The sequence below is a fragment of the Acytostelium subglobosum genome (genome assembly GCF_000787575.1).
Source record: "Acytostelium subglobosum LB1 DNA, scaffold: scaffold4, whole genome shotgun sequence".
Taxonomy (NCBI): Eukaryota; Evosea; class Eumycetozoa; order Acytosteliales; family Acytosteliaceae; genus Acytostelium; species Acytostelium subglobosum.
This window is the reverse complement of record NW_012236528.1, coordinates 498,755-515,020: the sequence shown is the minus strand read 5'-3', so window position 1 is coordinate 515,020 and position 16,266 is coordinate 498,755. Positions and strand designations below refer to the sequence as shown.

Here is a 16,266-nt window from a genome sequence, read left to right as displayed (position 1 = left end):
TATACTCATTCCAAATCATCTTTCCAAAGACTGGAATYCSGACACTGTGATGGGGGGGGGGGGGGGGGAATAGTTCCAATGATGTTAACTTGATTGATCAAAAATGTGAGTGATGAGATATACATACGCTCCACTGACTAGATATATTAGGAATACAATATTGGTAGCGATTGGTGCCCAATATACTATACATCCAATTAAGAATAGGACGAATAGGACTACTTGGTAACATATAAGGAACCATCCCATTGCTGGAAATATTCTGGCGACAATCTTTGAGAAGTTGATATGATATATGATCTTGATCCAAACGTATAAAGTATTCAAATACGATGCTATCAATAAACATATTGGTACAATATATAACAATGCCATCAACACCGCATTATCATTCTCCTTTATCTGTAATGCAGAACGCACTATCCTACCTGTTGTTGTTGGATGATGTTAGAATTGATTGATTGATTAATGACCATGGATGGTTATAGAATAGATCTTACAGAAACATGTGACCATTATAAATATATGTGATATTAAAGACCAATTATTCTTTGCTTTGGTCTTGAAGCTGTATCCAATGCGATATACACAAACTCCAAATGGTACCAAGAATAATATTAAGAATACTATTGCAATTGATAAACATCCTACTCTATTACAACCTATAGATGGTATTGTTGGATCACAATAACAATTTTCTTCTTGATTGAGTGACATTATTATTAATTCTATTTATATATTACTATTATTATTATTATTATTATTATTGTGGACTTGGACAAGTCAGTTTGATTGATTGTTAGATGAAGATTGATGATGAACTGTCAGACAACAACAGACAGACTGGTGAACAATTTGAAATGATCAAGGAGTGAGGATGTGGAAGGTAGGAATATTGATTGTTTAAAAATAATATTATTATTAATTGTGTCTGTGTGTGTGTTTAGGATAGAGATAGTGATTGTAACTCATCCATCGATCAATGCCATGGACGCCTACTAACCTACCTACCAATATTTGTTTCTTACATGGTATGTGCAGGCATGTTGGCAGGCATGGCCGGTTGGATAGTCGGGTTGGCCTACCTGCCCATCACCACCAGTTGCCTCACTCCTCGACGACCTTGCACAAGCACTCAATCAATGGTGAGTAGTAATAGCCGTAGTAGTATGAGTAGTTGGTTGTTGGTTGGTGACCTTGTTGTTGATGGAAGGTAGCTCATCATACCAATACCAACAGCACATCATGTGTTTGATGCTATTGTCATCAATGCCAAAACATCAACAACATATGTGTATCCAACAACATCCATCCATCCATGTTTGTTTGTTTGTTAGTTGTATTATTTGATTCCATCTCTCCACCACCACATACTCGCGTACCTCTATCCAAGGCCATACATCTTGTTATTTGTTCATAAGTACCAGCACTAAGTAAGTATGCTTCTTGGGGGTCATTCTTCAGTCAGTTACGACACACAATCCATCGAAAGGGCACTCTCACTTGAGTTGGTACACACGCACCACACACCCTCAATCACTAACTCCCCTTTCGTATATCATGTTCATTACATGTGATCAGTGGTGTGTGTGGTTGGATTGATTGATATACATATGTGTGGGGAGTGCGAGCCCTCCATGGGTGATCTATGGGAGCACGAACTAGGGTATACCGAGCCCTTAACTACTACTTGTGAACAAACAAACAAGCACAAGCAACTTCCATTCCATACCATATCATATCATACCATACTATACATACCTGATATAGTGAGGACCATCCTTTCAACTAAATGGTCAGGGTGCTATTTGGACTCAATGTTAACTAATAATAAATCGCCCAATGTACAAGGCCCTGTACATTCTATTCTCCCAACGAAAGGACTTTGTTGATGTGTTTACCAACATTATTATCGTTGACAACACATTCATACAAGGCCTAACATAAGGGTTTAATCCAGTATTAGACACCTATCATCATTGAGTGATTGAGTGAGTGAGTGATTGATTGATTGAATGAATGAATGAGTGAGTGTCATTGATTATTTTTTTGATTGATATATGTATACAAATATATATGTGTTTGTGAACATATAATCCAAGGACCAGATCGGACAAAACAAATGTAGATTTGCAGTTTTTGCAGGTCTTTGGAATTGGACCTGGATTATTCTCATTTTTATTAATTATTATTGAGAGCAATGAATCTGCGAAACACACAATGTTCCAAAATTTTTGCAGCTAAAGACTCGAGTTTTTTTGGTGTGTCATGGCTTGCTTCCTGAGATACCGATTCTCTGTCTAATGTCTTGCATGCATTTGAGGGGGCTAGTTCATTCTTACAGATACAGGGACATAGAAACACACACACATACAGTGACATAGAGAAAGAGACACTTGAAGAAAGAAAGGGTCTCACATCATATCACATCACATTATATATTCACATAATCATGGTATGTTGGACGAGACTCGCTGACTCACTCACTCTATCATTCATTCGAAGACAAGTCTAACAACATGTTACTCAACATTGTAGAACTTCCTGAGTAATACATTCGGCACACCATGTTCAATTGACTTTGATCTGGATGGATGTCAGAACAGAAAGACCATTCAGGTCACGTCGGACAAGGGCAAGATGGAGAAGCTATTCGTCTTTGTTGGCAACGAGCAGGTCTCTGGCAAGGTGGCCATCAACCTCAAGGACAAGTCAAAGAGGATCGAGCACAAGGGCATCAAAGTAGAGTTTGTTGGACAGATTGGTAAGACATCCATATTCATTCATACATACATACAATCGATCGATCAAACAGGTCACTCATTCAATCATCCATTCAAACATACCATACATATACAGAGTTGTTCTATGACAGAGGCAATCATTATGAGTTCACATCTTTGGTACGCGAGCTGGCACCAGCTGGCGAGTTGGTGGAGAATAAGACATTCCAGTTCGACTTCCTTAATGTTGAGAAGCAGTACGAATCATACAACGGCACCAACGTGCGTCTAAGATATTTTGTGCGACTGACCATCGGTCGTAACTATGGCTCCAACATCGTGAAGGAGTTTGACATCTGGGTGATCAACTTCAACAAGCCACCCGATGTCAACAGCAACATCAAGATGGAGGTCGGCATTGAGGACTGTCTCCACATCGAGTTCGAGTACAACAAGTCCAAGTACCATCTCAAGGACGTCATCATCGGAAAGATCTACTTCCTGCTCGTGCGTATCAAGATCAAGCACATGGAGATCGCCCTGATCAAGCGAGAGCAGACCGGTTCCGGTCCCAATATATTCAACGAGAATGAGACACTGACCAAGTTCGAGATCATGGACGGTGCTCCAGTCAGAGGTATGTTATTACTTTGAGGCGTGGCGGGGGCGAGGCGAGACATTGATGGCAAACAGCTGACTAACTAACCATGCGCGATCGTATAAACAGGCGAGTCCATCCCAGTTAGACTGTTCCTCTCGGTCTTTGACCTGACACCAACCTACAGAAGCGTTCACAACAAGTTCTCTGTCAAATACTTCCTTAACCTCGCTTTGATTGACGAGGACGATAAGAAGTAAGTGTTTCCTCTTGGCTTGGCCCATCAACATCAGTCCACTTATTAACAATACATTCGTCTCAATCTAGATACTTTAAGCAACAGGAAATCACCCTGTGGAGAAGAGGTGTGTCTAAACCTCTGGCAGCACCATCAACTTCCACACCAACAGCCGAGACCCCAGCCGAGATTCCAACAGAGGATCCAGAGGCTTCAGACGATGAAAGCGACTAAACATCCACAAATGTCAACAACAACAAACAACAAACAACAAACAAACTACAACATAGGTCAACATGACACAATCAATCCCCATCCCTATCCATATCCTTATCCCTCTATCTCCTATCCCAACCAACTCCGACTTTGACATGTCGTCACCATTGGCATCAAACACACTCTCAGTGGGAGTGATGTTCCTTTGGCCATGGTAGTCGTCCTTCAATCAATCCATCCATTCCATCCATCCAATAAACATCCTGTGTAATATTGATAAGACTCCAGTGTCAGTTGGCCAAGACGACAACAATAACAACAACAATGTTAGGGCAATATAATGGGTATTTTAATAGCCTTGAGAATCAATCAAGGTGATTTCGTGGCCCAGGCCTCGACCTGGGACCCGCGGTACGTTGTCAAATGACACACTAATGCGCGTCAATGAAATAGATGGAGGAGAAGGTTGGGAGGAAGGAAGGAAGGTTGGATGGAGGGTTGGGAAGGTTGGAAGTGAGCTTGTGGAAGTGGTGTGTATATGGATTGATTAGCACGGGCATCCAGGCTCCTTCTTTGTGCCACTCTGGGCAGAGACATCAATGATGTTGGTGTTGTGCGATATTTCTTGGTGAGTCTCCACTGTTGCAACGGTAGCTCGTCTGTTCATCTTGTGATAGATCTGTGTCAAAATGGTTTGGAAGGCAACGTCTACATTGCTCGAGTCGAGAGCTATATTGTTGGTTGTTGTTAGTGCATGTCACATGACCCGGCAACGCGAACATCTCTCGAACATACCTGACGTTTCAATGAATAAAAGGTTGTGCTTCTCTGAGAACTCCTTGGCCTCGTCGGTGGATACCTCACGCAAGTGTCTCAAATCGCTCTTGTTTCCAACCAGCATGATCTCGATGTTGCGGTCGGCATTCTCACGGAGCTCCGTAAGCCATCTCTCAACGCTCTTGTAGGTGGCCTGCTTGGCAATGTCATAGACGAGCAAAGCACCGACGGCGCCACGGTAGTAGGCCGATGTGATTGCTCTATATCTCTCCTGACCGGCCGTGTCCCAAATCTGTGCCTTGATCGTCTTTGACTCTGTGACAATCGAGCGAGTGGCAAACTCCACACCAATCGTCGACTTTGTCTCCAAGCTGAACTCATTGCGTGTGAATCTCGAGAGCAAGTTACTCTTACCTACTCCACTGTCTCCAATGAGTACGACTAAATTTGATTGATTGATTGATTGTTAGATTGAATGAATGATTGATTGATTGATCACACTCAAACATACTCTTATATAAGTAGTCATATTCTTCTTGACCAGATGGTTTGGACATGATTGATTGATTGATTGATTGAGTATAAAGTTGACGCGTGTAATAATACTAATGTATGTATATATGATCGAATCGGCTCGAGTCTGTGTTTATCTTGTCTGTTAGATATATATATAGGAATGATCAAGTTGAGAAGCTGATTTGAATGAACGAATGAATGAAGTGAATATAGATAGATAGATAGATTATTAATTACAAGAATAATAAATACACAGCAGCAGGGCAGCCAGCAGTAAGTGAATAGTAGTTAGTGTTTGTATATGTAGATAGATATACTATGTGTATGAATGGATGATGTTGTTGTTGTTGAAGTGAATGTAATTTGTTGTGAACGAAACAGTTGAACACACTCATACCCTACAAACACACCCAAACACACTTGTTTTGCAAGGTGTTGTGTCATCGAAAATTAATGTTTGAAAAATAATTGTTATGAATGAACGATTCAACCAAAACGCGCGCAATGAATCGAGTCGGTTAGTTGAGAACCAAGTTCTCACTCTCTTTCGGAACTATTATCTAGTTATAAAGGTATTTATATATCATACATAAATATAACAAACTATTTTAATAAATATATTGTATTGTTATTATTATGGGATTCAATCAACCAATCAAGATTCAAAAAAAAAATCATGATACTTTGGTGACCAACAACGAGGCTATGAATGTTCTTTGGGCTTTTCGAAAAACTGAGTGAACATGGATGTTTGTCAAAGATGTAGATGCACAATCCCTTTCATTATTAGTGTTTGAGACAGTCATACATATACATACATAACATAACGAATAATCATGTCATCATCAACAGTTGGACACTACGAATTGAATGAGCCAAGATTCTTGACATTGCTCACCAAGCTCATTGGAGAGGCAAAGACTCTGCAGAATCAGCCACCCGAACTCATCCCTGTGGAGGATAATGCCGGCCGTCATGTGTTGGCCGCTCTCGAGCCATACAAGGTCGAGAATGGTGGTGTGCTCAAGGTTGAGCACGTCGCTTACCACGAGGGCCGTGGCAACATCTTGATCCAATACCCAGGCGCCGTCGCTGACAAGTGCATCTCGTTCGTTGGCTCCCATCTCGACGTTGTTCCAGCCATCGCCGACAACTGGAAGGTCGACCCATTCAAGCTCACCATCGATGGCGATCGTCTCTACGGTCGTGGTACCACCGACTGTCTTGGACACGTTGCCCTGTTGACTGACCTCTTCATCGAGGTATGTGTGATGTACCGCCGTCTCCTCACCACCTTCTTGCGATTGGCTAACATACCCTACCCTTACCCTACCAACCCTTTAGCTTGCCACCCACAAGCCAACATTGAAGCACTCTATCAATGCTGTGTTCATTGCCAGCGAGGAGAATGATGAGATCCCAGGCGTTGGTGTTGATGAGCTCAACAAGCGTGGAAAGATCGATCACTTGAAGCATGGCCCACTGTACTGGGTCGACTCTGCTGATATGCAGCCAACCATCGGAACAGGTGGTGCTCAGAACTGGAACCTCAAGGCATCCGGAAAGATCTTCCACAGTGCCCTCCCACACAAGTCCATCAACTCTATCGAGTTGGTCACCGAGGCCCTGGCCGTCATCCAAAAGAGATTCTATGAGTGAGTAGCGCTGGCGACACAACCCAACCAATCAATCAATCAGTCACTAACTAATGAATGATCATCAGGGACTTCAAGCCACATCCAGAGGAGCACAAGTATGGATATGAGGTTTCCTCATCAATGAAGCCAACTTTGTGGAAGAGGATCGATGGATCGTACAATCAGATCCCAGGCGAGGCTGTCATCTGTGGTGACATCCGTCTCACTCCATTCTATAACATGGACGAAATGAGAAAGAAGGTTGAGTCCTACGTCGCTGATATCAACGCTGACATCAACAGCCTCCCATCGCACGGACCCTTCCACAAGTACTCTTTGCCCGAGGAGGGACTCACTGGCAAGGTTGAGCTCGAGTGGATTGGCGAGTCATCACCGGGTGTCGCTTGTAACATCGACTCTACAGGATACAAGGCATTGGCTCAAGCTACCAACGAGGTCACTGGCGAGTTGAAGCCAGTCTCAACATGTGGTACCCTTCCACTCGTGAAGGATCTCCAAGACAGTGGATTCGATCTCCAGATCACAGGGTAAGATTAATTCATTCATTCATTCGTTTGTTGGTTAGTTGATGTGATTGATCAACGAACTAACCTCTCTCTATCAATCACCTAGCTTTGGCAAGGAGGAGACCTACCATGGAGACAATGAGTACGCTTCATTGAGTGATTTCAAGAAGGCCGTCAAGATCTTGACCAGAACCATTGACCTGTTGGAGAACTAATTGTTGTCCAGACAGTGGCGATCACATCAATCACATGGAGTTGGTGATAGATAGATAAATAGAAAGAACAATGATTGTTTTATTCCATTAACGTTCGCTTTACTTTGGAGCACCAGGAGCATCTGGCATTCTCTCAATCGTGTATTTCTTTCCTTTCAAGTAGATAATGGGTACACCTGGTACCTTTCTTATTCTCCTCCTTAGATCAGCATCACAAGTGGCAACCATGTACATACGATGCTACAAACAACAGGTTAGTATGATTGATTGATGTTTCGAAGGGCCTGCCTGTAGTCTAGTCAACTTACCATTGTTATTCTGTTAATGATGCAATCATCAGCGTATGTTCCCTTGTGCATGCATGTTAGACGTTGGAAGCGTGGATCTTTGGATATCTTGAGTGCAATTCTGTATTTGGGTCCAAGACGCTCGATTTCTGCCGAGCAGCAGTCTGTTATGCATGGGATACACTTGGCGTACAGACAGTCCATCAGACCCTGTACAATATCGATCTTGTTTGAAATGGAGAAGTTGATAAAGTTGGTATCGATGATCACATAGTATGGTGGAATCAAAGCCTCATTGAATGAGAAGAACATATGATGTGATGTGTCCTCTGGTCTGTTTGTTGTTGTAGTGTTCGCGTTAATAATTGGTTAGTTTGGCTGGCTGACTATATGTTGTTATTGTCTCTTCATTCATGTGCATGATCGCATAACATACACTGCTGCTAGTTTCTTGTTGAACTCTGCTACCTGCTTCGATCTCTCTATTTGTCTATCTCTGTTGGTCTTTTGTCTGTATTGATTGATCGTCATAGATTGATTGATTGATAGTCGAATGAGTGAATGATGTGTTTGGGTCAGTTGTAATGTTCGAACAAGAGAGATGTGAGTGCAGTCCAAGGCAAGATCACCTACATATGTTCTCCCTTATGCTTGATCAATGGGATCTTCTTTGGAGCAATCGATGGTTTCCTTGCCTGTGTGATTGATTGATTTGATTGTTAGTAACTAACTTGTGTTGTCATGATGAGTACACATCAAAATATAGATAGAACATACCATTATTGTATATGTATATAAATATTTATGTGTGTATTTTGAGTTATAAGTGTAGAGTTAGTAATAATGGTTTGGAAAACGATTGTTTCGTCTTTTTTGCAACACACAATCTTCATCAAAAGTGGAGAATTAGATGTGGAGACGACACTCAGGGTGAGACACATCATTTATTTATGTTCTCACTTGTTTGTAACACTGTAAGGTGAATCAAGTACAACTCGCTCAGTCATTCCTCAGTCGTCATCACAGCCATCGAGACCATCAAGGCCATCACATCCACAACGATCACCAAAGATGTTGACCTTGATTCTGATTCTTCTTCTACAAGCGAGAGCATTGTTGGACTGCATTGTTGATGGAGTTGCAGCACCAGAGGAGGACACGATCGATGATGATTGTTGGAGAGCAGACATTGGATGTCCCATGTTCTTCAAGTTGGCTGGTTCACAAATGATATGAATGGATCAATGTTATGTTAGAGAGTGTATAGGGAGCGAGTGAGTGATAGATGGAGTACTTACCAATGATAGTCATGTTGATAATGTTCGAAGGATAGTGGAATAATAGTATTATAGTAGATTAATTGATTGTTTAATTGATTGATGATTGGATTGTTGATTGAATGATATGATTGAGTATCCTTCCAACTCTATTTATACCCTTTGGAAGTGATTGAATATTGTCTGGAAATGGATAATTATCCAATCTTGTACAAAATGATGGATTAGGATACATACACTAAATGTAGTAATGTTATCCAACTATGGTATTGACTACCTGTTATGAGTCCTAATGATTGCAATTGCACTCGCTATAAAGGTTTATTGAATACAGGTATGGGTAGGGTAGAGTAGGGTAGGGTGGATATGGATGGATTGGGTCAAGACATTCATGCGTGCTAGATTGAATGAATTGGATGCACACATGATTGACCCAATCCAGGATTACTGACTGGCTTAGTTACCGATGTTATCATTCATCTTCTTGAGTGACTTGACATCGCCAACATACTCGTTGGGGACCAACATGCCAGTGGATCCAATATATATGTTACGCTTGTAGTAGGCAGCAATCTCATAGATGGATCTCATCTCAGAGTATGACATGCCACCCAGCATAAAGATGATTAACTTGCTGCCTGAATACTTGATCTCCTCCTTCTGTGCCTGGGGGTCGGCCCAGTGTGGCTGGTTGCTTCTGCCCTTTAGCGACACCTTGCTGACTGGTGCCGAGGTGGACTTGACAATGGGGTTGCCCATCACGTAGGGGAAGTCCTCCTCCGGCAGGTTCTCATTGACCAAGCTCTCGGCGATATCCTTGATGGTGGGCACGAAACGAGACACCTCGTAGGGCACACTGCCGTCGTCCTGCTTCCTCTGCTTGGGGAGCTGGGTCTTTTGCTTGCCCTTGGCGCCCTTCATCATGGTGACGCCCAGATAGAAGAGGTTGGCGATCGACGATTGATCCTCCAGGCTGAGTCCTGCCAGGTCCATCAGCTTACGACGGTCTGCGTCCTTGATTCCCTCTTGGGAGATGATATACAGCATCAAGAGACGAACCTTATCATTCTTACTGTTGTGAGGCGAGGAGGATATGGGAGGTGAGTGAGTGTGATCGATAGATTGATTGAATGGACATGGACTACATTGACTTACTCAAGTACTGGATCACTGAGGAATGTGGACAATCTTCCAACAATGTTCTTGGGTGTGTTGCCTTTGGAGTCCTCGCCAGTTGCCATGTCTTGCTCGAGGTAGGCCATGTTGGCCATTTGGTCGTTGAAGAGCTGTGATGCCTGCTCGGCCAAGTTGATGTGCAGTGCGTACTTGGACATGATCTCCTGGTACTGTGGCAGGTTTCTGACGACATCGCTGGCCTCCTTCAGCGAGCCTGTGTTGTGCTGCGAGTACTGCGACACCTGGTTAGTCTGCAGGAACTCGTCCAGTCTGGTCTTGAGATAGTCGCTGACGTCGGCAATGTGCTTGTGGCGCAGATGTGTCCAGAACGAGTCAGACTCATTGAGCAGCGCGTCCTTCTTGACCACACCATTGTTGGTGACCGAGTCGTAGGTGTACTTGTCATTCTCAATCTTGAACAGATCGCACACCATTGCCTGGTAGGTGAACTCGTGCAGCAGTGGAGCGATTGGGTCCTGCGACCTGTCGAGAATGAGCAACGTTGATCTGTCATCGCTTGGACGGAAGGTCTTGATCTTTGCAACCTCATTCAAACGATCCTGAGTCATACCAGCCACTACAGCAGCCACCATGTTTGATCTAGAGTATCTAATCACTGGTAGTTCATTCATTGTAACACAGAATGATGCCAACTGTTTGTCGTACAAGAGGTCAGCATCTATTCAACTGCGTGTCGTGCATGTGTATCAATGTGTTACATACTCTGACAGCAATCTTGGCTTGTTCCTCCACTGGGTTCACAGCATCTGGTGAGAAGAGAGGGTTGAGAGCGTGTTTCTGATCAAAGTGGAACACCTGTGATTCATAAGCAAGGAACTCAAGGTTCATCTCCTTCATTGTCCTGACTCTCTGCACTGCATTTGATGTTGACAATTTCCTAAACTCTGAATCAGGTAGTTCTGTTTGTTTGATTGATTGATTGATTGATAGATTGAGAGTTAGAAGGGAGGGAGATGATACATGTTGATGATGATGTTGATGACTCACTTGAAGTGAAGAACAGATGGATTGCAGCATACTGTGGTGAACCCTTCTTCTTAAAGTCCTCAATGAGTCTATCAATCGACTTGGTCGTAGGTGTTAGGAAGTATATTGCCTCTACATTTGGTAGTCTCTGTCTTTGATTCTCAAGCTTCTCGACAACTAATTGAATGAATGAATGAATGAATGAATGAATGTAATGTTAGTGCCGACTAACACAATCAAACAAACTAATATTAAGTGTATATACCTGTGATCTTCTCCTCAGTGATATCAAACATCTGACAGCATGCAGATATGATACGCAATGCATCTTGATCTACGACCATAATCTTCCAACCATTGTTCTTCTCTGGATTGACCTGTCTACATATTTCATTTATAATCCCTATGTTTGTGTTGAGTGTCAGAGAGAGATTGACTTGATAGTGATGTCCGACTTGTCAAGAGACTTACTATCCTTTGCAATCGTTTTACAACTAGTCGCCATGTCTTTCTATATATATCTATCTCTATATTTCTAAATCTATTTACTAAATAATAATAATGTTTGTGTATATGTATGTGTATGTGTATGTGAATGAATAAATGAACCAAGTTGGTGAGTTCACTAACCCCAAAGTGTGATTCTGAATTCCCCCAGGGTCAACTTTGAAAAACTAATTCAAATAATCTACACTTGACGACAATATGGTGACTTTGGAGGATGTCCGGAGTTCAACCATTTAAAATATATTAATATATTATATAATTTTTAAAGTTTTTAAAGAGATCTGTAATATAGATATTAGAAATCCATTAATAAGATTCATACATTCATACATTCATCCCTTTATTTATTAGTTAAATATATATATACAGTATATTTCATATGTTATGGACACCCCTCCTCGAACAGGTACTATTGTGTTATGCCATGAACACGGCTGAATGTATTGTTATCTTGTCTGGCCCACTCGTACTGACGATAGTTCTTGAAGTTGGACTCAATTGTGGTCTCATCACAGAATACTATCTCCTCCCATTGCTCAACCGTCCAGTCTCGATGAGCCAATGCGAACTCAAGTCTTTGATCGGCGTTGTCTTGCTTTAGATCGTGCTTCCTGCTTAAACTGCGATAGGTGAGGCCTTCCTTTGCGGCAATACGTGATATTTGAGCCGTTGAAATGTTTGTTTCGTATCTCTCTTCAAGTTTGGCTTTCAACTCCTCCAGACTGATTACCTCTTTCCTGACCAAAGCTCTAATGATCCTCCTCCTAAGTCTTCGAGAAAACTTTGAAGGGCGTCCCGATTTGACGCGGTCCTTGAAGTCTCCTCGCTCTCCGTGTCGCTGAATAGTCCTGCTCACTGTTGATCGGGAAACATCAAACATTTTTGATATTAAATTCTTTGAATATCCTCTCGTCTTGGCTGCAACTATTCTTGCTCTCTCTGCTTCTGTTAATGACATGATTGATAGTTATCTACATAAATAATATTATATCTCTTCCAACTTAATGTTTGATGTTTGAACACATTCATTCATTTCCATTGCATAAATAATGGACATGTTCATTACTTCAACTAAAAAACTGTTTGTTTGATTGGGATAAATTAAATCCTTTTTTGGAAAGATACTTATAAAAGGAAATGTTGCAATAAAAGGTTACTACTATATTTGGAAGTGAACCAGAACATAGTCCCAAATTGGTATGAGATAACACAATAGTACCTGTTCGAGGAGGGGGTGTCCATAACATATGAAATATACAGTAATTCATACACTCAACAATTATTTCCAAATCTATGGTACTTGGTGGTCAAATCTCAGTTCATTCTCTTCCTCCAACTTTGACAGAACTTAACTGCTTGGAGTCATGTAGCCCTCCCGACACGCTGCCCCAATCACTTCAGACACTCAATTTGAGAAATCAAATTATTAGACAAAATTTGTTACCTTCATCGTTGACAAAACTTAGTGTACTTTACTTTAATCAATTATTTGAGGCTGGTATTTTTCCAAACTCTATTACCTCACTCACATTCTCATCGTGTCATAGATTAATTGAATATGGTCTATTGCCAAGATCATTGACTCACTTTCATATTGGCAAATATTATCTCCATAGAATGAGCATTTTTGGATCATTCCACAATACCCTTCGTAAACTATATATATATTCTGAGAATCTTTTCCATATTCCGTATGGAGTCCTACCATCATCACTTGAGAAATTATCCATATCTCCAATTTTCAATCAAGATAAATTAGAATTACCAATCAATTTGAAAAAGTTCACAATTAAATATCCCAGTTCAACAAACTCTGATAAACTAAATATTTTCCATTTACCAATCAATCTATATTCTCTAAATCATATCAAAGTGCTTAAAATAATTGGATTATATTTAAGCCAACTACCACCTTTGATAGAGCATCCCAAGTACAAATCACCTTCAATAAGAAATTTAAAAGTTAAATTATCCAATTGGGAACAAAGTGAGGATCAAGGAGTACTTGTTCCAAATAATTCATTGATATTATCTAGAGATAGAGCAATAGATATTTGTAAGAAAATGAACTCTAGTTTTCAAGGAGTCAAAGAGATATCAATGATAAATATTCTTCAAGGTAGATCCAAAATGGGCATTTGACCAATCAACCATATTAGTTATTGGGGACTTCTATGTAATCAACTATATACAAAAAATATTATTTATCAATATTGATTAAATAATTAATTACTCTATTAAATAAATTAATATTACTCTATTAAATAAATTAATATTTTTTACACATTGACAAAGTAATTATTTTGCCAACAAACAATAATAATCACCAAAGTATAATATTTTTGACAAATACAACAGTCAATGAATAATAACAATAATAATAACAATAGTTTGGTGATCATAAAGGTGCTAACCAATCGTACTTTAGTAAAGACAATCATAGATTCATGGACACTAAGATATGTTAACAAGTGTACAATCATTCATTGGATGGGTGCTGTTCGCCTCAATGATGAGACTGGACATTGTCCCGCTTATAGATCAAAGTATAGTGATTGGACTGATGTAGAGTCGATGTTAAAGCATCATCATTATGGTCTATTACGTTATAGAATCAAACAGAATGATGATATCAAGTTTGAGTCATATACTCCTACAACATCATTGTTCAAATATGGGCAGATTGATGATTACACATTCAATGCAGTCTATAGCAAGTATCGACAATACTTCAATCATAATATTATACTAAAGAAAGCTATCAAGACTGGTCAGAGCAAACATGTTATCGACATACTGTTGAAACAGACACAACCTATTGTGTTTGAACGCGATGTATCATCTTTGATTGAGCTATGCGATCGTGAATCATACGAGTTGCTCAAGTACCTCTTGGACTCTGGTCACTATAATCATATACAATGGAGTTGGTCACGTATCAACATACCAAGACTATTCGAGAAGGCATCAGCCTCATCGATTCGATGCCTTCTCAATCCCAACAACAATAACACTGAATCATTGATCGATCGAATCAAACAACAGTCGTGTCAATACATCCCTGAGATATTGGCCAAAGGTGATCAGCAACTCATTGATCAACTACTGTTCAAGGATGGTGTCAAGCAATTCGATGAACCAATTACAGCGCACTTCATGCTTCCAATCACAGCTTCACCAACACAACAACTTGAACGCTTTGAACGATTGTTGCCACAAGATGACACACTCCACGATCGATCACTCAATCACATTGCTACATCCAAGAGTGCAGCACTCTCTTTGCTCTCCTCTGCGTCGATCCAGATCCCTCGTCAAGACATAGACATTGGTGATGAACAAAGGTTGATCTTTGTCAAGCTTGGTGAGCTGGAGAAGACGATGATCGCACCGAGGAACAGAAAGTTGGATAGATACATTGTCCATGAGTACATTGTCACTGGAGACTGCATGCTCTTACCATACTTGATCATTCATCCAAAGAGGACCTATTACAAACATGAGGTGCAGAACATTGTCAATGAGATAATCAAACATGGCAACCTCACTCAACTCATTGTAGCCATTGGTCTGTTGGACAATGAGCTCATACCCAAGCACAATCGTCCAACTGATCGTTCATTATACTTTGGTGACATGTACAATGCATTCATCGATTCAGATAACATGACCAAGAGTCTTGAGTGCATCCAGTATCTCAATCAACTCAATGTTATCCAGAGCATTGCTCCACAGGTCGAGAGGAAACCAATCACACTGTTGAGGACACCACCAATGTTTGTGTTGGCATTCCTCATGTCCAGTGACAACAAGATATTCCCATTAGAGTTGCTTCGTGAGAAGGTTGTATTGATGGAGCCGCAACAGATCGACTATGTTCTCAACAACATGCCTTCATTCTTTGATCACTACAAAGGTGTTGGACTCAATGAGTTGGACCTTATAGTCTACACACATTATGTATCACTCAATCTAAACAACGATGACAACAACAACAACCGTGGCATTGACATCTTCAGATCGATACTGGACAACCTGCCACGGAAACACTTTACAAAGTTTGTAGAGTCAACTATACATTACTTTATATCTTATGGCAGGATGAACTTGGATGCTGTCAAGGTGATAATGGAACATGTACTTCATTTGGCACCGGCTCAAGTACTCTTATCAAAGATTGGTATACAAGGTGTTGTCAAAATGTTGTTAATATACAAGTATGATTATCATTTGGAGTACAAGTCCAATGATCTCACAATGGTATTCAGACTGGCCGTTGACTGCTACGTGACAGACTTGGCCAAGCACATCTTCAAATATCAGAAAGGACTTGTCCAGCCAAGCGCTCTCAACATGACCTCGTCAACTTGGAGCAAATGGAACATTGATTGATCACTTTTACGAGCTGATGGACCTGATTCAGCGAATGTTTCAAGAATTTGTTTGGATAACTTTTGTAATAACAAGTCATTAAATACAGCGTAGCCGGGACATGATCAATCATTGATGACCAATTGGTCAATTGAGTGAATGAGTAATAGTAATAATAATAATAATAGTTTGGTCATCCTTCAAGTTCTAACCA

At 40.8% G+C, this 16,266-nt stretch overlaps 8 protein-coding genes across 8 annotated transcripts; 3 read left to right on the top strand and 5 right to left on the bottom strand.

Moving 5' to 3' along the window:
• Positions 1-127: 127 nt before the first annotated feature.
• Positions 128-717, bottom strand: SAMD00019534_023680 (hypothetical protein; the record flags this gene model as incomplete). Its single annotated transcript, XM_012901666.1, has 2 exons — positions 128-428; positions 501-717. Coding segments are annotated over 2 exons (518 nt in total), but the record flags the coding sequence as incomplete, so codon positions are not given.
• Positions 718-2,452: 1,735 nt separating this feature from the next.
• Positions 2,453-3,790, top strand: SAMD00019534_023670 (hypothetical protein; the record flags this gene model as incomplete). The annotated part of the gene is made up of 5 exons (XM_012901665.1): positions 2,453-2,455; positions 2,539-2,764; positions 2,860-3,360; positions 3,451-3,577; positions 3,649-3,790. Coding segments are annotated over 5 exons (999 nt in total), but the record flags the coding sequence as incomplete, so codon positions are not given.
• A 532-nt stretch (positions 3,791-4,322) lies between these two features.
• Positions 4,323-5,109, bottom strand: SAMD00019534_023660 (hypothetical protein; the record flags this gene model as incomplete). The annotated part of the gene is made up of 3 exons (XM_012901664.1): positions 4,323-4,504; positions 4,571-4,993; positions 5,064-5,109. 3 exons carry the CDS (start codon positions 5,107-5,109, stop codon positions 4,323-4,325), a joined length of 651 nt encoding a protein of 216 aa, XP_012757118.1.
• Positions 5,110-5,904: 795 nt separating this feature from the next.
• SAMD00019534_023650 (hypothetical protein) lies at positions 5,905-7,447 on the top strand (the record flags this gene model as incomplete). Its single annotated transcript, XM_012901663.1, has 4 exons — positions 5,905-6,330; positions 6,413-6,723; positions 6,792-7,253; positions 7,339-7,447. 4 exons carry the CDS (start codon positions 5,905-5,907, stop codon positions 7,445-7,447), a joined length of 1,308 nt encoding a protein of 435 aa, XP_012757117.1.
• Positions 7,448-7,546: 99 nt separating this feature from the next.
• SAMD00019534_023640 (hypothetical protein) lies at positions 7,547-8,678 on the bottom strand (the record flags this gene model as incomplete). The annotated part of the gene is made up of 5 exons (XM_012901662.1): positions 7,547-7,687; positions 7,756-8,068; positions 8,171-8,245; positions 8,368-8,429; positions 8,619-8,678. 5 exons carry the CDS (start codon positions 8,676-8,678, stop codon positions 7,547-7,549), a joined length of 651 nt encoding a protein of 216 aa, XP_012757116.1.
• Positions 8,679-8,744: 66 nt separating this feature from the next.
• SAMD00019534_023630 (hypothetical protein) lies at positions 8,745-8,924 on the bottom strand (the record flags this gene model as incomplete). The annotated part of the gene is made up of 1 exon (XM_012901661.1): positions 8,745-8,924. The coding sequence occupies one exon, from the start codon at positions 8,922-8,924 to the stop codon at positions 8,745-8,747; it is 180 nt and encodes a 59-aa protein (XP_012757115.1).
• A 543-nt stretch (positions 8,925-9,467) lies between these two features.
• On the bottom strand, positions 9,468-11,679 carry SAMD00019534_023620 (hypothetical protein; the record flags this gene model as incomplete). Its single annotated transcript, XM_012901660.1, has 6 exons — positions 9,468-10,083; positions 10,167-10,840; positions 10,911-11,107; positions 11,196-11,351; positions 11,440-11,577; positions 11,646-11,679. The coding sequence occupies 6 exons, from the start codon at positions 11,677-11,679 to the stop codon at positions 9,468-9,470; spliced, it is 1,815 nt and encodes a 604-aa protein (XP_012757114.1).
• Positions 11,680-14,171: 2,492 nt separating this feature from the next.
• SAMD00019534_023610 (hypothetical protein) lies at positions 14,172-16,073 on the top strand (the record flags this gene model as incomplete). The annotated part of the gene is made up of 1 exon (XM_012901659.1): positions 14,172-16,073. One exon carries the CDS (start codon positions 14,172-14,174, stop codon positions 16,071-16,073), a length of 1,902 nt encoding a protein of 633 aa, XP_012757113.1.
• Between the last annotated feature and the right edge of the window lie 193 nt (positions 16,074-16,266).